A 22,506-nucleotide genomic window follows, 5' to 3' on the forward strand; every position below is an offset into this window, starting at 1 on the left:
GATATGGTGCAGTGGCGGACAAGAATAGGCATTTTCTATGATAGTGGCGGCATGTGCGGTCCGCAAATTGTGGAACAATCAAGGGCTGGTATTTGCAGATTCGCAGTTTGCGGATCCGCAAAACACTACGGTCATGTGAATCCACCCGTAGACGTTGTTGAAAATGTACAGTATGTGTTTGCACTACGCACACAGACCACCAACTTCAATGAAAGTGTGTAATGCTTAATTTCTCCTGTGGTGGCGCTGCAGGGAATGGAACACTTATTTTCAATATGACACCTTGTGTTCAATTTCCAGGGGACCTTTCTAACAAAACTGTACGACCCGTTTCCAGGATTTTTGATATTGATGAACTCTCTTCAGGACGCGCCATCAACATTAGATCTGTGAGGGTATGAAAGCGCTCCTTCCTGCTGTTCAGCTGTTTTCTTGCTCACTTGGTAGCTTCACTGCACTTAGCAGCTCCGTCCAATACACAGTGCACGGACCTGTGTAGTTCCAAAACAGCTGATTGGCAGAGGGGTGGGGTATCGGACCCTCGCCAGTTTATTATTGATGGCCTAAATCAGGGATGGCCAACCTGCGGCTCTCCAGCTGTTGCAACACTACAACTCCCAGCATGCCCAGACTGCCTACAGCAGGGCATGGTGGGAGTTGTAGTTTTACAACAGCTGGAGAGCCGCAGGTTGGCCATCCCTGGCCTAAATGAATACAATACACCTATCTACCACTAGGGGACACTTTTGAGTAAAATAAAGGGCTTGTACTCTATGTTGTTACTGGCCACATTTCCCAACAGCACGCCATGTGGTGCGATATGGTACTGCAAATGAAATTTTATGAGTGGCTTAAGTTAATTTTTTAAAGGGATTCGCTGGGATTACATGAGTGAGGATAACAGGACTGAACGTGTTCACCACTGAACTTTTATTAAGATTTAGTTGTGTGCTCAGTACTTCAAGTCTGTGGGTGCAATGAGATCGGACTCACTTATTTTTTTATTTCCTGTAGGAATTATTGTGATATAGAACACAGAGATGTGGGGAGGCTGGAGATTTAGGAGGAGGAACGGCAAATGAAGTTCAGTGTGGATAAACTTGGGGCCGAGGAAGTAAAATGTACAATTATATATTAAAGGGGTTGGCCACTTTCTGGGTACCTGTGACCAATGTGTAGGGAAGATGACTATATGGCACCTACTAATATAACCTTTGTGTGCCATAAGCCATACCCTCACATAAAGGTCCTATCCTCAAGATGGCCGCTGATGTAGGGTCATGTGACCAGGCAAATCTCCCCGTGTGATGTCTCCTCTTTTCAAAAGCAGTGTTTTTGAATTGAGGAGATATTACATGGAGGAGACATTACATGGAGGTGATTTGCCTGATCACATGACCCTCCATGAGAAGACATTTTATGGACAAGACCTCTGTGTGGACAGCACAAAAGACTTGGCAAACAAAGGGGAAATACCTTATGAAATATAGAAAACGGTGCAGAAAGGTTATATTAATAAGTGCCATATAATCATCTTACAAACACATCAGTCAACAGTAACCAAAAAGTGGCCAGCCCCCTCGAAATCCAAATCAATATAATCCAAATATATCTAAAAATCCAAAAAGATCAATATAATCCAACTAATTTTGCTAGGTGCGAGAAGAACAGGAATGACACTTTCAGGTTCTGGATGAACATGTGGCAGTTCCTAGTGGTCCAGAGGCCGTTAATAATTGCATGTTTATTAGGCCTGTGAGACATGGGGCCTTTGTGTAAATCTAAGACCTCATTATCATCACCGCACAACAGATGCATACGACTATTAATCAATTCCTAAACTGGAAAGAACGCTTGCGCAGCAATCTTAATTTTAATGTCACTGCAGCTTCTAATTGAAGCACTGGCTTACGCATAGTTGGGATTTTTTCTTTTATCATCATCTCGCTAATACAGCCTAAAAGTAACTCAAGTCATGAAGGTACGATATATAACGTGATAAGACAGAAGGGACAGGAAGATGAAAGACTCATATAGACGGTACAAGGGTATGCAAATAGCAAAACTTGAAAGTAAGAAAGAAAAGCAGAGCAACCTTTTATGTGAGAGACTATGGGAAATGAAATTACACATACTGTAAGTGCTAAAGAGTCCAAGAATGCCAGAAGAAAAACTTCTCATATTCCGGTCCTTATAATATACCGTTGTCTACCAGGGGCAGTATTACAGTATTATATTGTACATAGGAGCAGTATTATAGTAGTTATATTCTAGTACATAGGAGCAGTATTATAGTAGTTATATTCTAGTACATAGGAGCAGTATTATAATAGTTATATTCTTGTACATAGGAGGCAGTATTATAGTAGTTATATTCTTGTACATAGGAGCAGTATTATAGTAGTTATATTCTTGTACATAGGAGCAGTATTATAGTAGTTATATTCCTGTACATAGGAGACAGTATTATAGTAGTTATATTCTTGTACATTGGAGGCAGTATTATAGTAGTTATATTCTTGTACATAGGAGCAGTATTATAGTAGTTATATTCTTGTACATAGGAGCGGTATTATAGTAGTTATATTCCTGGACATAGGAGCAGTATTATAGTAGTTATATTCTAGTACATAGGAGCAGTATTATAGTAGTTATATTCTAGTACATAGGAGCAGTATTATAGTAGTTATATTCTTGTACATAGGAGCAGTATTATAGTAGTTATATTCTTGTACATAGGAGCAGTATTATAGTAGTTATATTCTTGGACATAGGAGGCGGTATTATAGTAGTTATATTCTTGTACATAGGAGCAGTATTATAGTAGTTATATTCTTGTACATAGGAGCAGTATTATAGTAGTTATATTCTTGTACATAGGAGCAGTATTATAGTAGTTATATTCTTGTACATAGGAGCAGTATTATAGTAGTTATATTCTTGTACATAGGAGCAGTATTATAGCAGTTATATTCTTATACATAGGTGCAGTATTATAGTAGTTATATTCTTGTACATAGGAGCAGTATTATAGTAGTTATATTCTTGTACATAGGAGCAGTATTATAGTAGTTATATTCTTGTACATAGGAGGCAGTATTATAGTAGTTATATTCTTGTACATAGGAGCAGTATTATAGTAGTTATATTCTTGTACATAGGAGCAGTATTATAGTAGTTATATTCTTGTACATAGGAGCAGTATTATAGTAGTTATATTCTTGTACATAGGAGCAGTATTATAGTAGTTATATTCTTGTACATAGGAGGCAGTATTATAGTAGTTATATTCTTGTACATAGAAGCAGTATTATAGTAGTTATAGTCTTGTACATAGGAGGCAGTATTATAGTAGTTATAGTCTTGTACATAGGAGGCAGTATTATAGTAGTTATATTCCTGTACATAGGAGACAGTATTATAGTAGTTATATTCTTGTACATAGGAGGCAGTATTATAGTAGTTATATTCTTGTACATAGGGAGCAGTATTATAGTAGTTATATTCTTGTACATAGGAGCAGTATTATAGTAGTTATATTCTTGTACATAGGAGCAGTATTATAGTAGTTATATTCTTGTACATAGGAGACAGTATTATAGTAGTTATATTCTTGTACATAGGTGCAGTATTATAGTAGTTATATTCCTGTACATAGGTGCAGTATTATAGTAGTTATATTCTTGTACATAGGAGCAGTATTATAGTAGTTATATTCTTGTACATAGGAGCAGTATTATAGTAGTTATATTCTTGTACATAGGAGCAGTATTATAGTAGTTATATTCTTGTACATAGGAGAAGTATTATAGTATTTATTTTCTTGTATATAGGAGACAGTATTATAGTAGTTATATTCGTGTACATAGGAGGCAGTATTATAGTAGTTATATTCTAGTACATAGGAGAAGTATTATAGTAGTTATATTATTGTACATAGGAGCAGTATTATAGTAGTTATATTCTTGTACATAGGAGGCAGTATTATAGTAGTTATATTCTTGTACATAGAGGGCAGTATTATAGTAATTAGCTATAGTCATGATCATTGAGGCAGTATTATAGATATATTCTTGTACATAGAAGGCAGTATTATAGTAGTTATTAGTTATATTCTTGATCATAGAGGCAGTATTATAGATATTATTTTCTTGATTATTGAGGCTGTATTATAGATATTATATTCTTGTACATGGGGCAGTTTTCTAGATTTTTTACTTGATTGTTTTAAATTTTGAAAGCTATATGGCTGAACCACTGTTCAAAACAAGCACTTTTTTACCTTCTGTGTCATTCCCCTACTTCATAGATTGTAGACTCTTGTAAGAAGAGCCCTCACTCCTATTCGTTGAACTGTTAGGCTACTTTCACACCAGCGTTTTTGCTGGATTCGGCAGAGTTCAGCAAAAACGCTTCCGTTACCGATAATACAACCATCTGCATCCGTTATAAACGGATCCGGTTGTATTATCTTTAACATAGCCAAGACGGATCCGTCATAATTTCTATTGAAAGTCAATGGGGGACGGATCTGTTTTCTATTGTGTCTGAGAAAATGGATCTGTCCCCATTGACTTACATTGTGAGTCGTGACGGATCCGTCTTGCTCCGCACCACATCACGGACAGAAAAACTAGCAGTCCATTTTGTTCAGTTCAGTTTTGTCCCCATTGACAATGAATGGGGACAAAACGGAAGCGTTTTCCCCCCGCTATTGAGATCCTATGACGGATCTCAAAAGTGTAAAGGGAAAGCGCAGATGTGAAAGTAGCCTATGCAATGTCGGATTGTCTGTACATGTACTGTACCCTCTTACCGTAAAGTGTTACAGAATATGTTGGTGATATATATATATATATATATATATATATCATTCAGAAAGTCTTCTAACCTTTTAACTTTTTTCACATTTTCTTAAGTTGCAGCATTCTCGTAAAATAAAATAAAAAAGTTTTCCCCATCAATCTGCACTCGAAACCCCATCATGAATAACTACATTTTAGATTTTTTTTTTTATGTATTAAAAAAGAAAAACTAAAATTTCCCATACACTAAAATATACTAAAATTTAACAAGGACATAAGTGTTCAGACCCTTTGACACTTGAAATTTAGTTCTGGGGCCTCCCATGTCTCTTGACCATCTCTGAAATGTTTCTACACCTTGACTAGAGTCCACCTGTAGTAAATTCAGCTGACTGGACAAAGTTCCCAAGAGCACAGTGGCCTTGGTAAGAGAAGTGACCAAGTACCTAATTGTCACTCTGGATGACCTCCAAAGATCCTGTATGCAGATCTGAGAAACTTCCATAAGGTCAACCATCATGGCAGCACTTCACCAACTTGGGCACAGTGGTCACAAAGAAGCCTCTCCTCAGTAAAATACACATGAAAGCCCATCTGGAGATTGCAAAAAAACACCCAAAGGACTCCTAGATAGTGAGAAACAAGATTTTCTGCTCTGAAGAAACCAAGACTGAACTTTTTCACCTCAATTCTAAGCATCATGTCTGGAGGAAACCAGTCACTGCTCATCACCTGCCTAATACCATCCCTACAGTGAAGCCTGGCGGAGGCAGCATCGTGCTGTGGGGGTGTTTTCCAACAGCTGGGACAGGTAGGCTGGTTAGGGAGACTGATCAAGGTTGAGGGAAAGCTGAATGGTACAAAGTACAAAGATATTCTTAATGAAAACCTGATCCATAGTGCTCTGGACAGCCTGGGCCGAAGGTTCACCTTCCAACAAGACAATGACCCTAAGCACACAGCCAAGACAACACAGGAGTGATTTAGAGACAACTCTGTCAATGTCCTTGAGTGGCCCAACTAGAGCCCTGACTTGAACCCAATCGAAATCTCTGTAGAGATCTGAAAATGGCTGTCCGTTGATGGTTCCCATCCAACCTGAGAGAGCTTCAGAGGATCTGTAGAGAAGAATAGCAGAAAATCCCCATTTCCAGGTGTGCAAACCTTGTGCCATCATATCGAAGAAGACTGGAGGCTGTAATCTCTGCCAACGGGGCTTCAACTAAGTCCTGAGTAAAGGGTCTGAATACTTATGTCAATGCAAGATTTTAGTTTTTCCTTTTCAACAAATTAGCAAAGATTTGTAACATTCTGTTTTCACTTTATCATTATGGGATATTGAGTGCAGAATGATGGGGAACAACTTGAGATTTTTTGTGATTTTAGCGAGTGTTGAGCAATTTGGGTTCGGACTGCTCCATCTGAACCCGATTCATTTCAAAACGTTTTTAATATGCGCTCCGTACTGCAGTAAAATATATGGGCTCTGCTGAGGTCTTCTTCTAGCCACAAGTAACGTGAGACTTGCTTAGTCTCGTGCCTGAGACGTTACAGTTTGGTTCAAAATCCAAAGCTGAACTCAGCTTTGTTAATTAGGCAGTAATGTATGCATGCACAGAACCAAACTGTAACGTCACAGGCACGAGACTATGCAAGTCTCGTGTTAGTCGTGGCTAGAAGAAGAAGAAGAAAGCCTCAGCGGAGCCCATATTATAAACAAAGTTTTGAAATGAATCGGGTTCAGATAGAGCAATCCAAACCCAAATCGCTCAACACTAATTTTAGCACAAGGACGTAACATAACAAAATATAAGAAAAGCGAAAGGATATGAAGACTTTCTAAAAGCACTGTAAATAAAGATTACTATTATTATATGTGTTCAACATATTGATAATTATCAGACAGGTGGATGCTTCTTCTGTAGAGACTCAGCAGAAGGGAACAGTCAAGAACCTCATGTACTATAGGGGGATCCAGAGAGGAAGACCTTCTTTGACATCCATTTATCTTGATAGGGCCTATAGAAAGAAATTGTTCATATGTGACAACCCATTTAACCTTCTGTCTATTGTCACGATTCCTCTTATGGTCAGTAGTCAGTTTCGATCTCAATCCCAAGAGGTTTTGGTAGAGGAAGTGCCTAGAAAATGTAATACTGGACAAGAATATGAACCTGGACCTTGATATAGTACTAGGTAAGACCTTCCATGTTTACTCACTGTCATCATTCCATCTAGAAGACCGGTCTCAGGCTTGGGTGGTGCTTGAAGGCGTTCCATAGACCACCTGTCAACCACAGATGACACTTGAGGATTGTCAATGTTAAGCAGGCGAAATCCAGTCATATTAACTCCACTGTATCTGTATGGCTCGAGGTCAAGAGCAAAGAGGTCCTACAAGACAAGACATAAATTATACATGAGTCCGAGCAAAGATTACACAGATTACAAAGAGATTTACACCTGACACTTGAATATAAAGAGTTCACAGTAGCTCTGGCGTGATGTTAATGAACTACGAAGATCAGGATGAACAGTACTCTGCTCTATCTTAGAAAAGGGGCAACAAACCCCTGGTAAAAAAAAGTTTTATAAATTGTACATTAAACAGGCTTTCTTAAGAAATATGTACATTTCAACATAGTGTGGCATTGCTACTTAGGCAAAAAATAAGGGGTTGGGTCAGCACAACCTGCCTGTAGGTGCAGATCGCTATGGCGAAATACATATACAAACGGAAAATGCAAATGTGATCGCACACTACATCCAGCACTCTGCCCTCCATGCTGGATGAGACATTGGTTTATATTTTGGCCAAAGCATAGTAAGCCACTCACCGCGTCAAGGCTGTCTCATGAGTGGTCCCTAACTCTTGTTCCTACCTGTTCATGGGCCATGACAGCCACATAAAATCCAGGGAATGCAGGTCAGCATGCAAGCCAAGTACACTTTGCTTGTAACCCCGTCCGGTGCCATTACAGCTTTCATCGGATCCAGGGATGCAAGTACCAACATGCATGCTGAACCCACCATATACTTCTCCTGGAGCCAAATGGCTAATGGTAGGTTCTATACAAGCAGACTCAGTTTTATACTGACTTTAAAACCAGCCTCAAGGACAGATTAACTGGTCAACTGTCCTTGAGGCTGGTTTTAAAGTCAGTATAAAACTGAGTCTGCTTGTATAGAACCTACCATTAGCCATTTGGCTCCAGGAGAAGTATATGGTGGGTGTAGCATGGAGGGCAGAGTGCTGGATGTAGTGTGCGATCACATTTGCATTTTCCGTTTGTATATGTATTTCGCCATAGCGATCTGCACCTACAGGCAGGTTGTGCTGACCCAACCCCTTATTTTTTTCTTTGTAGTATATATTGGAGGTGTGGCGATCTCCTTGGAGTCATTGCACACCTGACCAGTTAATCTGTCCTTGAGGCTGGTTTTAAAGTCAGTATAAAACTGAGTCTGCTTGTATAGAACCTACCATTAGCCATTTGGCTCCAGGAGAAGTATATGGTGGGTTCAGCATGCATGTTGGTACTTGCATCCCTGGATCCGATGAAAGCTGTAATGGCACCGGACGGGGTTACAAGCAAAGTGTACTTGGCTTGCATGCTGACCTGCATTCCCTGGATTTTATGTGGCTGTCATGGCCCATGAACAGGTAGGAACAAGAGTTAGGGACCACTCATGAGACAGCCTTGACGCGGTGAGTGGCTTACTATGCTTTGGCCAAAATATAAACCAATGTCTCATCCAGCATGGAGGGCAGAGTGCTGGATGTAGTGTGCGATCACATTTGCATTTTCCGTTTGTATATGTATTTCGCCATAGCGATCTGCACCTACAGGCAGGTTGTGCTGACCCAACCCCTTATTTTTTTCTTTGTAGTATATATTGGAGGTGTGGCGATCTCCTTGGAGTCATTGCACACCTGACCAGTTAATCTGTCCTTGAGGCTGGTTTTAAAGTCAGTATAAAACTGAGTCTGCTTGTATAGAACCTACCATTAGCCATTTGGCTCCAGGAGAAGTATATGGTGGGTTCAGCATGCATGTTGGTACTTGCATCCCTGGATCCGATGAAAGCTGTAATGGCACCGGACGGGGTTACAAGCAAAGTGTACTTGGCTTGCATGCTGACCTGCATTCCCTGGATTTTATGTGGCTGTCATGGCCCATGAACAGGTAGGAACAAGAGTTAGGGACCACTCATGAGACAGCCTTGACGCGGTGAGTGGCTTACTATGCTTTGGCCAAAATATAAACCAATGTCTCATCCAGCATGGAGGGCAGAGTGCTGGATGTAGTGTGCGATCACATTTGCATTTTCCGATTGCTACTTAGGCACTGTAAAATATGCAGAAAATTTTTCATCCATGAGACGGGTGCAAATTAATGGTTTACGTGACAACATATATATTAAATGTATAAAAGGGTTACCCTAATATTAGTGGAAAACAACGAAAATCAGACATCATATAGTACATGACAATCTCTTTCTAACAAAGCTAGAACCAGCCCTGTACCGCATGTGGATCCAGAGCACCCCCATTCATTGATTCAATTGCTGTGATACATTTTCTTCAGGCTGGCAGCTCAGGGAGCGTGTCCTTTCTCAGAGGACATGTCCTTTCTGCTTCAGCTTTCTTCCTATGACAGCTCAGGGGGCTTGTTCTTTCTGCTTCAGCTCTCCCTATCATAGCTCATGGTGTGTATCCTTTCTGCTGCAGCTTAGTAGGTGTGCTCATTCTCAGGGGTCATGTCCATTCTGTCCAACAGTCGATATGGCTGGCGCGAGTTGAAGTGAAGAATGTAACTAAGCATGTGCAACCACCTCACCGCAATGTTACTGAGGTGGCTAAAGAGATAAGTTGAGCAACAAGCAGCAGGTGGCGCTATACAGATAGATTTTATTGAATAACTCAGCGGCTATAATACATTTTTGCATTGAAAAATGCTGAATAATTTTCATGTGACAACTTTTTTACTGCCTGCTCAGAACCACCTCCACCCATGTTCATCCAAACGCCACATCAGAGCATATAGATGTCACAGAAAAAAAATCCCTCCTGTTTGAAACACCAGCATAGACAGCTGAAGAGCAGCTCTCACTCTGTAACCACTATGTATTACATGGTCACCCATCATGGTCACTTCCCTAGGTGATCTCCAGGGGGCAGCATAAGGTAATAACCCCTGAACCACAAATCTGGCTAGAAATACAGTGATACATTCCCGCCCTACAAATTCTGGGTAAGCTTGACAATGCCCACTGCGGGGAGCTGTAGGGGCAGTCATATTGGTTATAACCCAGCTTTTCCAGAGGAAAGTGGCCCCAAATTTCTAACACTATTGGAGACTGGTTAGATTCAAACTATTACTGACTACAAACAGCTCCTCACCTGTTCACAGGTTGGGTGTGGTATTGCATCTCAGATCCATTTACTTCAATAGAGCTGAGATGCAATTCCATACTCAACCCATGAACAGGTGTGGTGCTGTCTCTGGAAGAAAGCAGCCATGTATTTCTAATTTTACGTATAGGTAGAAATGCATTACTGTATTTTTCGCGTCATAAGACGCATTAGGGGGAAAATGTCACTGCGTCTTATGGGGTGAATACTAATGAGCGCGTTCATTAGTACCGGAGGACCAGGAAGCGGCGAATGCAGCGTTCCCCGTACTCTGTACTCACCGCTTCCTGGTCCTCTTCCGTCGGATGTGCTGTGACTGTGCACAACGTGAGGGCGCTCTGTGACGTGTCGGTTCACAGCACAGCATACGGCAGGAAGAAGAGAGAGAGCTGGATCCTGGGAGCCCTTGGCGTGTTTTTTAATTTTTTTTTTTTATTTGCTCTGAGGCATGGGGGCCTCACCTGGGGCCTGAATGGGGGGTCTTATTTATATTGGGGCTCTAATCTGAGGTTTTATTTGGGGTCATTCACATTAGAGTCTGAGCTGAGGTCTGATTGTGGGTCTGATCTGAGGTCTTATTGGGGTCTTATTAACATTGGGGGTCTGATCTGAGGTCTGATTAAGGGTCTTATTAACACTGTGGGTCTGATTGGGGTTATGAGCTGAGGTCTTATTAACACTGTGGGTCGGATTGGGCTGTGAGCTGAGATCTAATGAAAAATATTTTTTTCCTATCTAAAAATAACAAATAATTTAGAAATTTCTTGCGTATCAGGATTTGTTTTTGATTAGAAACAGAAAGAGCGGAATCGTTGGCTACTAATACAGTGCAGGAGCTCAAAGCTATTCCTTGACCTCTGGGATGAGAAAATGAATTGAATTAAAGTTCCCTGCTTTCATCCCAGAGGAGACCTCAATCTATGCATGGACTCCTTTCCTTTTTACTGGAAGTGTATACAAAATGAAATAATATCATAGCAAATAAAAAATGCTCCAATAATTATAGTGACAATTCGATTCACGAGTCACCACTGTGAGCCCAAACTAAAATTTCACGCTTAATATAATCAAATGTCACAATGGTAATAAACAGCTATTCTGAGATGGTAGTTATAAAGGAAGACATTTCACTAATCTTCTATATTATAATTTGAATAGTTCAGTTCCTGGATCTTCCATCCCGGAGGTCACATGCCACCTACCCGCTACTCATCAGTTTCTGTAGGAAATTTCACTTATAAAATGAAAGGGCCATATTTAATAGGCAAAATGGGCAAACCTAGTCCCAAACGTGGTGCCCTTTATGTTACATAAGTGTATACATTCACAGGCCTTCCAGAGCACAGCCATTCTCAAGAGCCCACAAATGTGCACAATAGAATACAAGAAGGAAGCTTTAAGGCTATGAACACCTTCTGGGCAAATTTGTTTTTATTATCGAATTGTACTCATTTTCTGCTGTTTTTGAGATACAGGGGTTAAAAATCAGTCTGTTTGCAGAGTATCACTTCTCAGTCCTGTCAGCTCATCTGAAGCCTTATATCTAATCTCCTGACCTCATATACATTCATTATAGATACACTCTTATGGAACTGATAAGAATATTGAAATAAGAGATAAAGCTTCACATGAGCTGTGAGCTGATGAGACAGAACAGATACTCTGCAAACAGACTGATTCTTAACCCCTGTGTCTCAAAAATGTCTGAAGGTGTTTAATAAAGACCTACTGAAAAAAGATTTTTAGCCAAAAATAAGTAAAATGCAATTATAAAAAAATTGCCCTGAAGGTGTCCATAGCCTTTATGAACATAATAGGAGTTTGGGGCCCTGATCTTTTGCTGTATGGGGCATAAAGGGTGGTCCTCATTTAATCCTGTCTTGGTTCCTCTTCAATGATTGAATTATATTTAATTAAAAAGTAATTCATATAATAATAAGCCATTGTTAAAGAGGTTCTCCAGGAATAAATACATTTGGTTCTCTAATACCCACAGCCTACTTTTGTAAACATAAGAGTTATACTTACCTGCTCTCCACTGCTGTGGTCCTGTGTACTTACCTGCTCCCCCATGTCCATGTTCCAGTCCCTGAACTGTTTATATCTGACGGTGCGTGGGCATGGTCACATGCTCCACTGCAGCCAATAACTGCTTCAGCAGTAAAACGGTCCATGCACTGCCAGATGTAAACAGTCTGGGAGTGGAACGTGAACCTGTGGGCAGGGCCGGTGCAAGGATTTTTGCCGCCCCAGGCAAGATAAAAATTGCCACCCCCCCCCTTATCAGATGATCTGCCCATATCATGACATCACATATGCTCCACCTGTTTCTCAGCATTTAAATTAAAAGAGAGTTATATGTTGCAAAAAAAAGCCCCCTATTAAGAATGGTGGAGAATAACTTAAGCCATAGCTAAAGAAACAAGCCTGGGGCGAAAAACAATAAGCCACCCCCCCCCCTTCCCCCATGACACTTGATGACTTTTACAGAAGAAACTGTATATTGTGTGGCACAGTGTAGGCTATATGTGTATAACATAAACATATTTCACATGAAAACTTACAATTAATTTGGCTCGGCCCTTGGGGATCTCGGACGCCGCTTCCACACTTTGGCCGGGGGCTCGGTGGAGCTGATGTGTTTTATGCTAATGAGAAAGATTTCATAATAAGGATTTGGAGAAGGGGCAGAGGGATAGCAGAGCAGGGGGAGGCTGGTGCTGCTACTAGGGAGTCATACCATGGGGGAGTAATAAAGTCCACCATAATTCCCCCCCAGTAGAAATAATTCTCCCTATAATGTGACAGTGCAAAAAATACCCCCTTGTAATGCGCCCAGTTGAGCTAATGTCCCCATAGTGCCCCCATAATGTGCCAGTATAAAATACCCCTATATAGTGCCCCCAGTAAATGCCCCCATAGTGCTCCTCTCCCCCCTCCCTCCTAGTGCCCCCCATAATGTACCAGTATAAAATGCCCCATATATAGTGCCCCAGTAGATGCCCTCAGTGTCCCCCATAATTTGTAAGTAAAAAATACCCCTTCTCAGTGCCCCCGTAGATGACCCCATAGTACTCCTCTCCCACCTTCCCCATAGTACCCACCATAACGTGTCCCAGTATAAAATGCCCCTATACAGAGCCCCCATATAAAATAGCCGTTCTTTGTGGCCTCAGTAGATGCCCCTATAGTGCCCACCAATAATGTGCCAGCAAGAAGTGCCCCCAATGTGCCAGTAATAAGTGCCCCCATAGATGTCCCCCAATAATGTGCCAGTAAAATGTGCCCTCATAGATGCCCCCCAATCATGTGCCAGTAATAAGAGCCCCCCACCATCATGTGTTAGTAACAAGAGCCCCCCCATATCATGTGCCAGTAGCCAGACCCCCCTATATCATGTGCCAGTAGCCAGAGACCCCCTATTTCATGTGCCAGTAGCCAGAGCCCCCCTATATCATGTGCCAGTAGCCAGAGCCCCCCTATATCATGTGCCAGTAGCCAGAGCCCCCCTATATCATGTGCCAGTGGCCAGAGCCTCCCCATCATGTGCCAGTAGCCTGAGCCCCCCATCAACATGTGCCAGTAGCCATAGACCCCCCCTATCATGTGCCAGTACCCATAGGGCCACCCCTATCATGTGCCAGTATCCATAGGGCCCCCCCTATCATGTGCCAGTAGCCATATGGCCCCCCTATCATGTGCCAGTAGCCATAGGGCCCCCCTATCATGTCCCAGTAGCCATAGGCCCCCTGATCATGTGCCAGTAGCCAGAGCCCCCCATCATGTGCCAGCCCAGTAGCCACCAGTATTGACCAAAAAAATAAAAAAAACACTTATTCTTACCGCCATGTCAGCGATGCGATACAGGCCTCTTCTGGCCTGTGTCCCGCGCTGTACTGCTCAGGGCTCAGGCAGTGCGATAGGCCTAGTGCCTGCAGCCTATCAGAGGAAGGGGAAGGGACACACCTCTCCCTCCCCTGCTCTGCTGCACAGCCATCTGTATCGCTGTCCTGAGGACGGCGATACAGATGACTGGAGATGAGCGCTTCCACAAGGGAAGCGCTCATCTCCGTGTGACACGTGTCCTGCCTATAGTTAGTTGCGGGGGGCCCCTAAGGACTCTATGGAAGCGCCGGCCCTGCTTACTAGAGCGGCATCGCAGCATGAGGGGCTCCGCCAGCCACTTAACCAATGTTTTTTTTTTTAAACCGCATGGTTCCGGCGCCCCCTGCTAAATTGCGCCCTAGGCAGCTGCCTAGGTCGCCTTACAGGTGGCGCCGGCCCTGCCTGTGGGAGCCAGCACCAGGGACTGGAGCAGTGGAGAGCAGAAGTCTATGGCCAAGCATAATGGATTTGCCTGGTTTCCGATATGCAGGACGAAAAATAAAGTTCTGCGAAACGGAAACCAGACGGATCCGTTATGCTTGGCCATAGACTTCTATTATGATGGATCAAAACGGAATGCCTCTTAAAGGCTTCCGTTTTGCACTTCATCATAGAATTCAGTTATATTCCGTTATAATGGAATCCATAACGGAATTCCTCCGCCGCCCCGAACACCGAACGCGGACGTGTAAAGTTCGGGTTTGCTCATCCCTAATCTTCCATTTAGAGAGACAAGATGTGGGCATTTGAGAAAAAGTTTTTAGTCCTGGAGAACCCCTTCAAGGAAGCAACAAAATAATAATAATAATGGAGATGAATTTATTAAGAAAAGACCCAACCTAAAAAGGGACTCAATTATTGCCATCACTCATTTGGGCGGTCATCCTCTTTCTCACTAGCATTTTTTCAACTCTTGTTAGACCAATATCCCTATCCCTAGCTCAGAGAATCTAGGTGTAAAGCATGCATAGCATTCTGTAGTTCCTGCCCTGTGCTATATTTGACATTTAGGCATTTTCTACAAAACGTTGTGCAAAGTTGCATGAAGGCGCCAATGAGGGAAAAGAGCAGCCATTTGTCTACTTTCATTAAATGTGAAGAGAATGTGGGTCTGGTCTGGCTAGAAGCTTTATCTCTTCTCATCTTCCTTTCTGTGACTTTGAGAACTTGTGTGTGTGTAACACTCTGAAACAGCTGTCTGTGGATGGATAACTGGCTTAGGTCACATCCTTAAAGGGATTCTGTCACCAAGTTTTAGGTTATAGAGCTGCGGACATGCACGGCTAGATCACCGCTAGTATGTCCGCAATATACCGGTCCTATAGGGCTGTGTGCTTTTATTTTCTTTAAAAAAGGATTTTAGAGATATGTAAATTAGTCTTGTAGGTGACCAAGGGGCTGTACGAACCTTCCTGGTGCCCAGCCACGCCCGCCTGTGAAGGAGCTCAGCACCGCCTATGTCCTACGAATCTCCTCCTTTCATCATCGATGGATAGCCGTAATCTCGCGATGCGCGAGCTCGCGCATGCGCAGTTCCTTCCCTGAGGCTGATGCCAGCACAGGGAAGGAACACTATACCGGCACTGCGCATGCGCGAGCTCGCGCATCGCGAGATTACGGCAATCTAACGGTGACGAAAGGAGGAGATTCGGAGGACATAGGCGGTGCTGGGCTCCTTCACAGGCGGGCGTGGCTGGGCACCAGGAAGGTTCGTACAGCCCCTTGGGCACCTACAAGACTAATTTACATATCTCTAAAATCCTTTTTTAAAGAAAATAAAAGCACACAGCCCTATAGGACCGGTATATTGCGGACATGCTAGCGGAGATCTAGCCGTGCATGTCCGCATCTCTATAGCCTAAAACTTGGTGACAGAATCCCTTTAAGCCTTGTAAAAGAGCTTGATATTGACATAAGAACCACTTAATATGGTGGATCTAGTGACCCCTTTGCTCGGTTTTCCTTCCTTTGAGGGGTATTTGGCTTTCACTGTGTTGAAGACCCATAACTGGGGCTCCATGGTTATTTTGCAATTCACTTACGTCTGTAGTGCATTGCGGATCCGCAATACACCCGGCTGACACCCCCATAGAAATGACCATTCTTGTCCGCAATTGCGGACAAGAATAGGACATGTTCTATTTTTTTCCGGAGCCGCGAACTGGAAGATCGGCGGCGCGCTCCGGAAATGCGGATGCGGACAGCACACTGTGTGCTGTCCGCATCCATTCCGTCCCCATAGAGAATGAATGGGTCCACACCCGTTCCTCAATTTGCGGAACGGATACAGACCCATTATTACGGAAGTGTGAATAGAGCCATAGGCTCCATCAGAGGCATCCCCATACAGAACAAAATTGCCAGGCCATTCATGCCATTGGTCCATCACCCAGCACCCTGGGCCTACAGTAGTAGTATATGGCAGCCATTTAGATGAATGGCTTTCTGTATGGCTTTCAATACTGCCTCATAGAGAAGGACATGTGATCAACCCTTTAACAAATATTAGAGATGAGCGAATTGAAGCTGACGAAGTGGAGTTCGATCCGAATTTTAGAAAAAATTTGATTCGCACCAAATGCGAATTTCCTCACGCTTCGTGGTAACGAATCGCATTTTTCCTAAAATGGCTGCTGCACATGTGAGGACATGGAGAAAGGAACTCTGGGAAGGCGGGATCACCCAGACTGACATGCATGCAGCCAATCAGCAGCCAGCCCTGTGATGTCACAGCCCTATAAACAGCGGCATCCATCTTGGATTCTGCTATTTACCAGTGTACTTAGTGCAGGGAGAGACCTCAGCAGGCGCTAGGGACAGTGATAGAAAAAACTTCATTGTGCTGACAAAAAAAAACTATTTACAAGTGCAGGGAAAGATTATTCAAGGTGTAGGGAAAGGATAGGGAGGAATCATTCCCCAGCATTTATATAGAACAGGGTTCAGTCGGGGAGGTGACAGCCTGAGTAATAGGAACAATCCGATTACACCTTGCTGCACTGACTGCCATTATACAGCTCTGTAATTCCAGCAAACTGTTCTTGTTATTGGAGTGCAAGTGCTGTTTGATACAGGCATTAACAGGGGTTATTACAAGGAAATATTTCTACGTTTTACTTGCCCTAGTGCGGTGCAGTTATATGTTCTAAAGCATTTTTTGGCTTGTATTAGTGGGAAAAAAGAGCTTATTGTGTAGTAAAGTGCGAAAATTACAGCCCTTTTTGTTGTGTATTAGTGGCAAAAGTAATTATTTGCCGCTCAGCGGTGCAGTCATCTGTTTTAAAGGCCTTTTTTGCGTGTATTAGTGTAAAAAGGAAAAATATCTTTGCCACTCATCGGTGCAGTGAGATATTTTACAGCCCAGTTTACTGTATATTACTTGCGAAATACAAATATATTCGCCGTTCATAGTTGCACTTATCTGTTGAAAAGCCTTTTGTGTAACAATATAAAAAAATTAGGGCCTATTTGCCGTTTAGCGGTGCAGTGATATATTCTAAAGCTCTGTTTGCTGTGTATAACTGGCGAAATACAAATATATTCGCCTTTCATCGTTGCACTTATCTGTTGAAAAGCCTTTTTTGTGTAACAATAGAAAGAAATTAGGGCCTAATTGCCGTTCAGCGGTGCAGTTATATGTGGTGAAGCACTTTTCGCGATATAGACCGAATTACGTATTGGTGAAATTACAGGCTTTTTGGGGGAAAATTTATGGCTGATAGTATCCTGTCATTAGTTACATTTTTTATTTTAACCATATTTTCTTCAGTAAAATTGATGGAATTGTACACCTTCTTTTCGTGGTATGGACTGAATTACATATTGGTGAATTTTTTTATGTGAAACTGGCTTTTTTGGGAAAAATGTATGGCTGATAGTAGACTTTCTTCTGTATGAACTGAATCCCATTATCCTGTCATTGGTTACATTTTTTATTTCAACCATATTTTCTTTGGTAAAATTGATGGGTGATTGTACACCTCCTTTCGCGGTATGGACTGAATTACGTATTGGTAAAATTACGGGATTTTTTGGGGAAAATATATGGCTGATAGTAGACTTTCTTCTGTATGAACCGAATCCCATTATCCTGTCATTGGTTAAATTTTTTATTTCAACCATATTTTCTTCGGTAAAATTGATGGGTGATTGTACACCTCCTTTTGCGGTATGGACCGAATGATGTCGTTGTGGGTCCTGCAGTAAACATAATGAAGACGCTGATGACAACACACCAGCAGACTTTGCCATTACCATCTATTCACAATTACATCAAGCAGCTTCACTAAGTTGTAAACATTCATGTGTTTTTATCTGCTCCGTGTGCATTTGATCTCCACAGCACATGACAGGACAGCGTCTGCTTTGGAGTCCAAGTCCAGTTTCTTAAGATCAGGAGTTCCATCAGAATTGTGTGTAACAATCTTGCTCTGTGCAAAGCCATAATAAAAGGAATCCGTAGGCATACATATCAGAGGAAGCTGAAGCTAGTTGCCCCAATTTTATTTCAGGATCAGTAAACAGCAGGAAGCAAATAGAGGTGGCTGAACTCCGCTGCTCTGTATCTCTTGCGAAGTCAATGTCTCCAGCAATGCCCCTACAGCAAATACATTATTTTCATGTAGAGATCCAAGAATTTTGTTGGAGGCATGTAGTGTATGCAAGCCATGTGCGACCCCTCTCAATTAAGGGCCTACTTGCCATTCAGCGGTGCTGTTAAATGTGGTAAAGCCCTTTATGCGGTGAAATTTTTTATGTGACACTGTTTTTTTAGGAAAATGTATGGGTGAATGTACACCTCCTTTTGCAGTATGGAAGGACTTACTTTGTGGTGAAATTCTTTATGTGACACTGGCTTTTATTTTTAGGAAAATGTATGGGTGAATGTACAGGTCCTTCTCAAAAAATTAGCATATTGTGATAAAGTTCATTATTTTCTGTAATGTACTGATAAACATTAGATTTTCATATATTTTAGATTCATTACACACAACTGAAGTTGTTCAAGCTTTTTCTTGTTTTAATATTGATGATTTTGGCATACAGCTCATGAAAACCCAAAATTCCTATCTCAAAAAATTAGCATATTTCATCCGACCAATAAAAGAAAAGTGTTTTTAATACAAAAAAAGTCAACCTTCAAATAATTAAGTTCAGTTATGCACTCAATACTTGGTCGGGAATCCGAAATGACTGCTTCAATGCGGCGTGGCATGGAGGCAATCAGCCTGTGGCACTGCTGAGGTGTTATGGAGGCCCAGGATGCTTCGATAGCGGCCTTAAGCTCATCCAGAGTGTTGGGTCTTGCGTCTCTCAACTTTCTCTTCCCAATATCCCACAGATTCTCTATGGGGTTCAGGTCAGGAGAGTTGGCAGGCCAATTGAGCACAGTAATACCATGGTCAGTAAACCATTTACCAGTGGTTTTGGCACTGTGAGCAGGTGCCAGGTCGTGCTGAAAAATGAAATCTTCATCTCCATAAAGCTTTTCAGCAGATGGAAGCATAAAGAGCTCCAAAATCTCCTGATAGCTAGCTGCATTGACCCTGCCCTTGATAAAACACAGTGGACCAACACCAGCAGCTGACATGGCACCCCAGACCATCACTGACTGTGGGTACTTGACACTGGACTTCAGGCATTTTGGCATTTTCCTCTCCCCAGTCTTCCTCCAGACTCTGGCACCTTGATTTCCGAATGACATGCAAAATTTGCTTTCATCCGAAAAAAGTACTTTGGACCACTGAGCAACAGTCCAGTGCTGCTTCTCTGTAGCCCAGGTCAGGCGCTTCTGCCGCTGTTTCTGGTTCAAAAGTGGCTTGACCTGGGGAATGCGGCACCTGTAGCCCATTTCCTGCACACGCCTGTACACGGTGGCTTCCACAGGTCCCCCAAGGTCTGGGATCGGTCCTTTTCCACAATCTTCCTCAGGGTCCGGTCACCTCTTCTCGTTGTGCAGCGTTTTCTGCCACACTTTTTCCTTCCCACAGACTTCCCACTGAGGTACCTTGATACAGCACTCTGGGAACAGCCTATTCGTTCAGAAATTTCTTTCTGTGTCTTACCCTCTTGCTTGAGAGTGTCAATGATGGCCTTCTGGACAGCAGTCAGGTCGGCAGTCGTACCCATAATTGCGGTTTTGAGTAATGAACCAGGCTGGGAGTTTTTAAAAGCCTCAGGAATCTTTTGCAGGTGTTTAGAGTTAATTAGTTGATTCAGATGATTAGGTTAATAGCTCGTTTAGAGAACCTTTTCATGATATGCTAATTTTTTGAGATAGGAATTTTGGGTTTTTATGAGCTGTATGCCAAAATCATCAATATTAAAACAAGAAAAGGCTTGAACTACTTCATTTGTGTGTAATGAATCTAAAATATATGAAAGTCTAATGTTTATCAGTACATTACAGAAAATAATGAACTTTATAACAATATGCTAATTTTTTGAGAAGGACCTGTACACCTCCTTTTGAGGTATGGACTGAAGTACTTAGTGGTGAAATTCTTTATGTGACACAGATTTTTTTTCTGAAAATGTATGAGTGAATGTACACTTCCTTTTGCGGTATGGAACGACTTCCTCAGTGGTGAAATTCTTTATGTGACACAGGTTTTTTTAAAACAAATTTATGGGTGATTGTACACCTCCTTTTGCGGTATGGGCCGAATAATGTAGTTGTGAAATGTGTTATGTGTTATTGCGGTATGGGGAAAATTGATGGGTGACTGTAGACCTCCTTTTGCTGTATAGGCTGAATTACGCAGTGTTGAAATGTAAAATTTCTAAGTAAACTCCGCTGCTCTGTGTCACTTGTGAACTCAATGTCTCCAAATATGCCCCTCTCGCGATTTACACCAAATACATTATTTTCATGTAGAGATCCAAGAATTATGTTGGAGGCTTGTAGTGTATGCAAGCCATGTGCAACCCTTCTCATTACTCTCATGCTGTTCTGCACCTGGTTTGCCTGGGTGAACGGAGTTACACAGGGGAGGAACTGCTCCATGTCCTTCAGCAAGAAATCGAATCCTGGCCTTCTCTGCGACAACTCAAAATCGGAACCATGGTGACCCACAACGGGAAGAACATGGTGTCGGCGCTGTGTCAAGGAGGGCTTATCCATGCGCCCTGCATGGCACACGTGTTCAATCTGGTTGTCAAGCGTTTCCTGAAGTCTTACACCTATTTGCAAGAAATCCTAAAAATGGGCAGGAAACTGTGCATGCACTTCAGCCACTCGTACAACGCAAAGCACACCCTCCTTGAGCTGCAGCGGCAGAAGGGCATCCGGCAACATAGGCTGATATGCGACGAATTCCACCCTCCATATGTTGGACCGACTATACGAACAGAGAAAGGCCATCAACGATTTCTTGACGATCAAAGCGGACAGGAGTACTTTGATGTCAGCCAGTGGCAGATCATGCGTTACACCTGCTGTTTGCTCAGGCCCTTCGAGGAGGCCATGTTATTTGTCAGTCGCCAGGACTACGGGATGAACGTCATTCCACTGCTTCATGTCCTGGAACAGATGCTGGTAAATCTGGCTGGTCAGGGGACTGGAGACGTGGCACCTACAAAGATGGCAGCAGAGTTTGATACATTTGTCTGTCAATATCTCTGTTTACAGTTAGTGAACAGGAACATCATTTATCGCAAGGATATGCAAACACCAACCGATGGGGTGTTAACCGCCAGAAGTAGGTCATCGGAACGAATGAGCAGTCATTTTCACAGCTCATGGTATCCTCCTGGAAGCTTGACCTCTGCACGTCGACGGTCTGCATTGCGAAGTTTGTCTAAAAGAAAAATCCCGCAGTGCACCCCCTTGGAGGAAACTCTTGATCCCACACAGGCTGCTTTGCTCCTTCAAAAACAATGGACTCTGTACAGCGTGACACCGATGTATAATTTCTCATACACCAGACTGAAAGAGTATTCCAAGCACCTGACTGCCCACAAAGCTGCCGAGTAGCAGAAGGGTCTTGCCATTGAAGTGGCCTCAGAGCTGAACATAAAAGCCACATTTTCCTGTTTACCTGGACTCAAAGGAAAGGACAGAGATCCACTGGCTGTGCTCATACAGATTTCTTCAAAGCCTCCACTCACCAAGGCAAGCACAGAGGACTGGATTGTGTGGACAAGTTGGTTCTGCGGGACGTACACAGAGGACGATCTATTGGAGGTGTTACCAGAGACATTTACTTCACTTCAGCTCTTCCTGTATAATGGCTCTGATACGCTCACAGCTATCATAGGGATGTGGTTCCAAAGAAACTTTGACTGTTGTTTGGCTAGCAGTGATGCGGACCGGGTATGACGTGTCTGGATCAGTGTCACCCACTGAGCTTGTTTTCTCTGTGCCAGTCGAACCTCGCATGGACATTTGTTATGCCATCC

General features: G+C 42.5%; 1 protein-coding gene across 1 annotated transcript in view; it reads right to left on the reverse strand.

The window, feature by feature from the left end:
- The window catches only part of GRIK1 (glutamate ionotropic receptor kainate type subunit 1), a 209,684-nt gene that overhangs the window by 127,909 nt on the left and 59,269 nt on the right, over window positions 1-22,506 (reverse strand). Inside the window, exon 6 of the mRNA XM_040422093.1 lies at window positions 7,026-7,199. Coding sequence (XP_040278027.1) covers window positions 7,026-7,199 — 174 coding nt within the window. The remainder of the gene's footprint in view (window positions 1-7,025; window positions 7,200-22,506) is intronic.

This window comes from Bufo bufo, chromosome 3 (assembly GCF_905171765.1).
Source record: "Bufo bufo chromosome 3, aBufBuf1.1, whole genome shotgun sequence".
In the NCBI taxonomy this organism is placed as follows: Eukaryota; Metazoa; Chordata; class Amphibia; order Anura; family Bufonidae; genus Bufo; species Bufo bufo.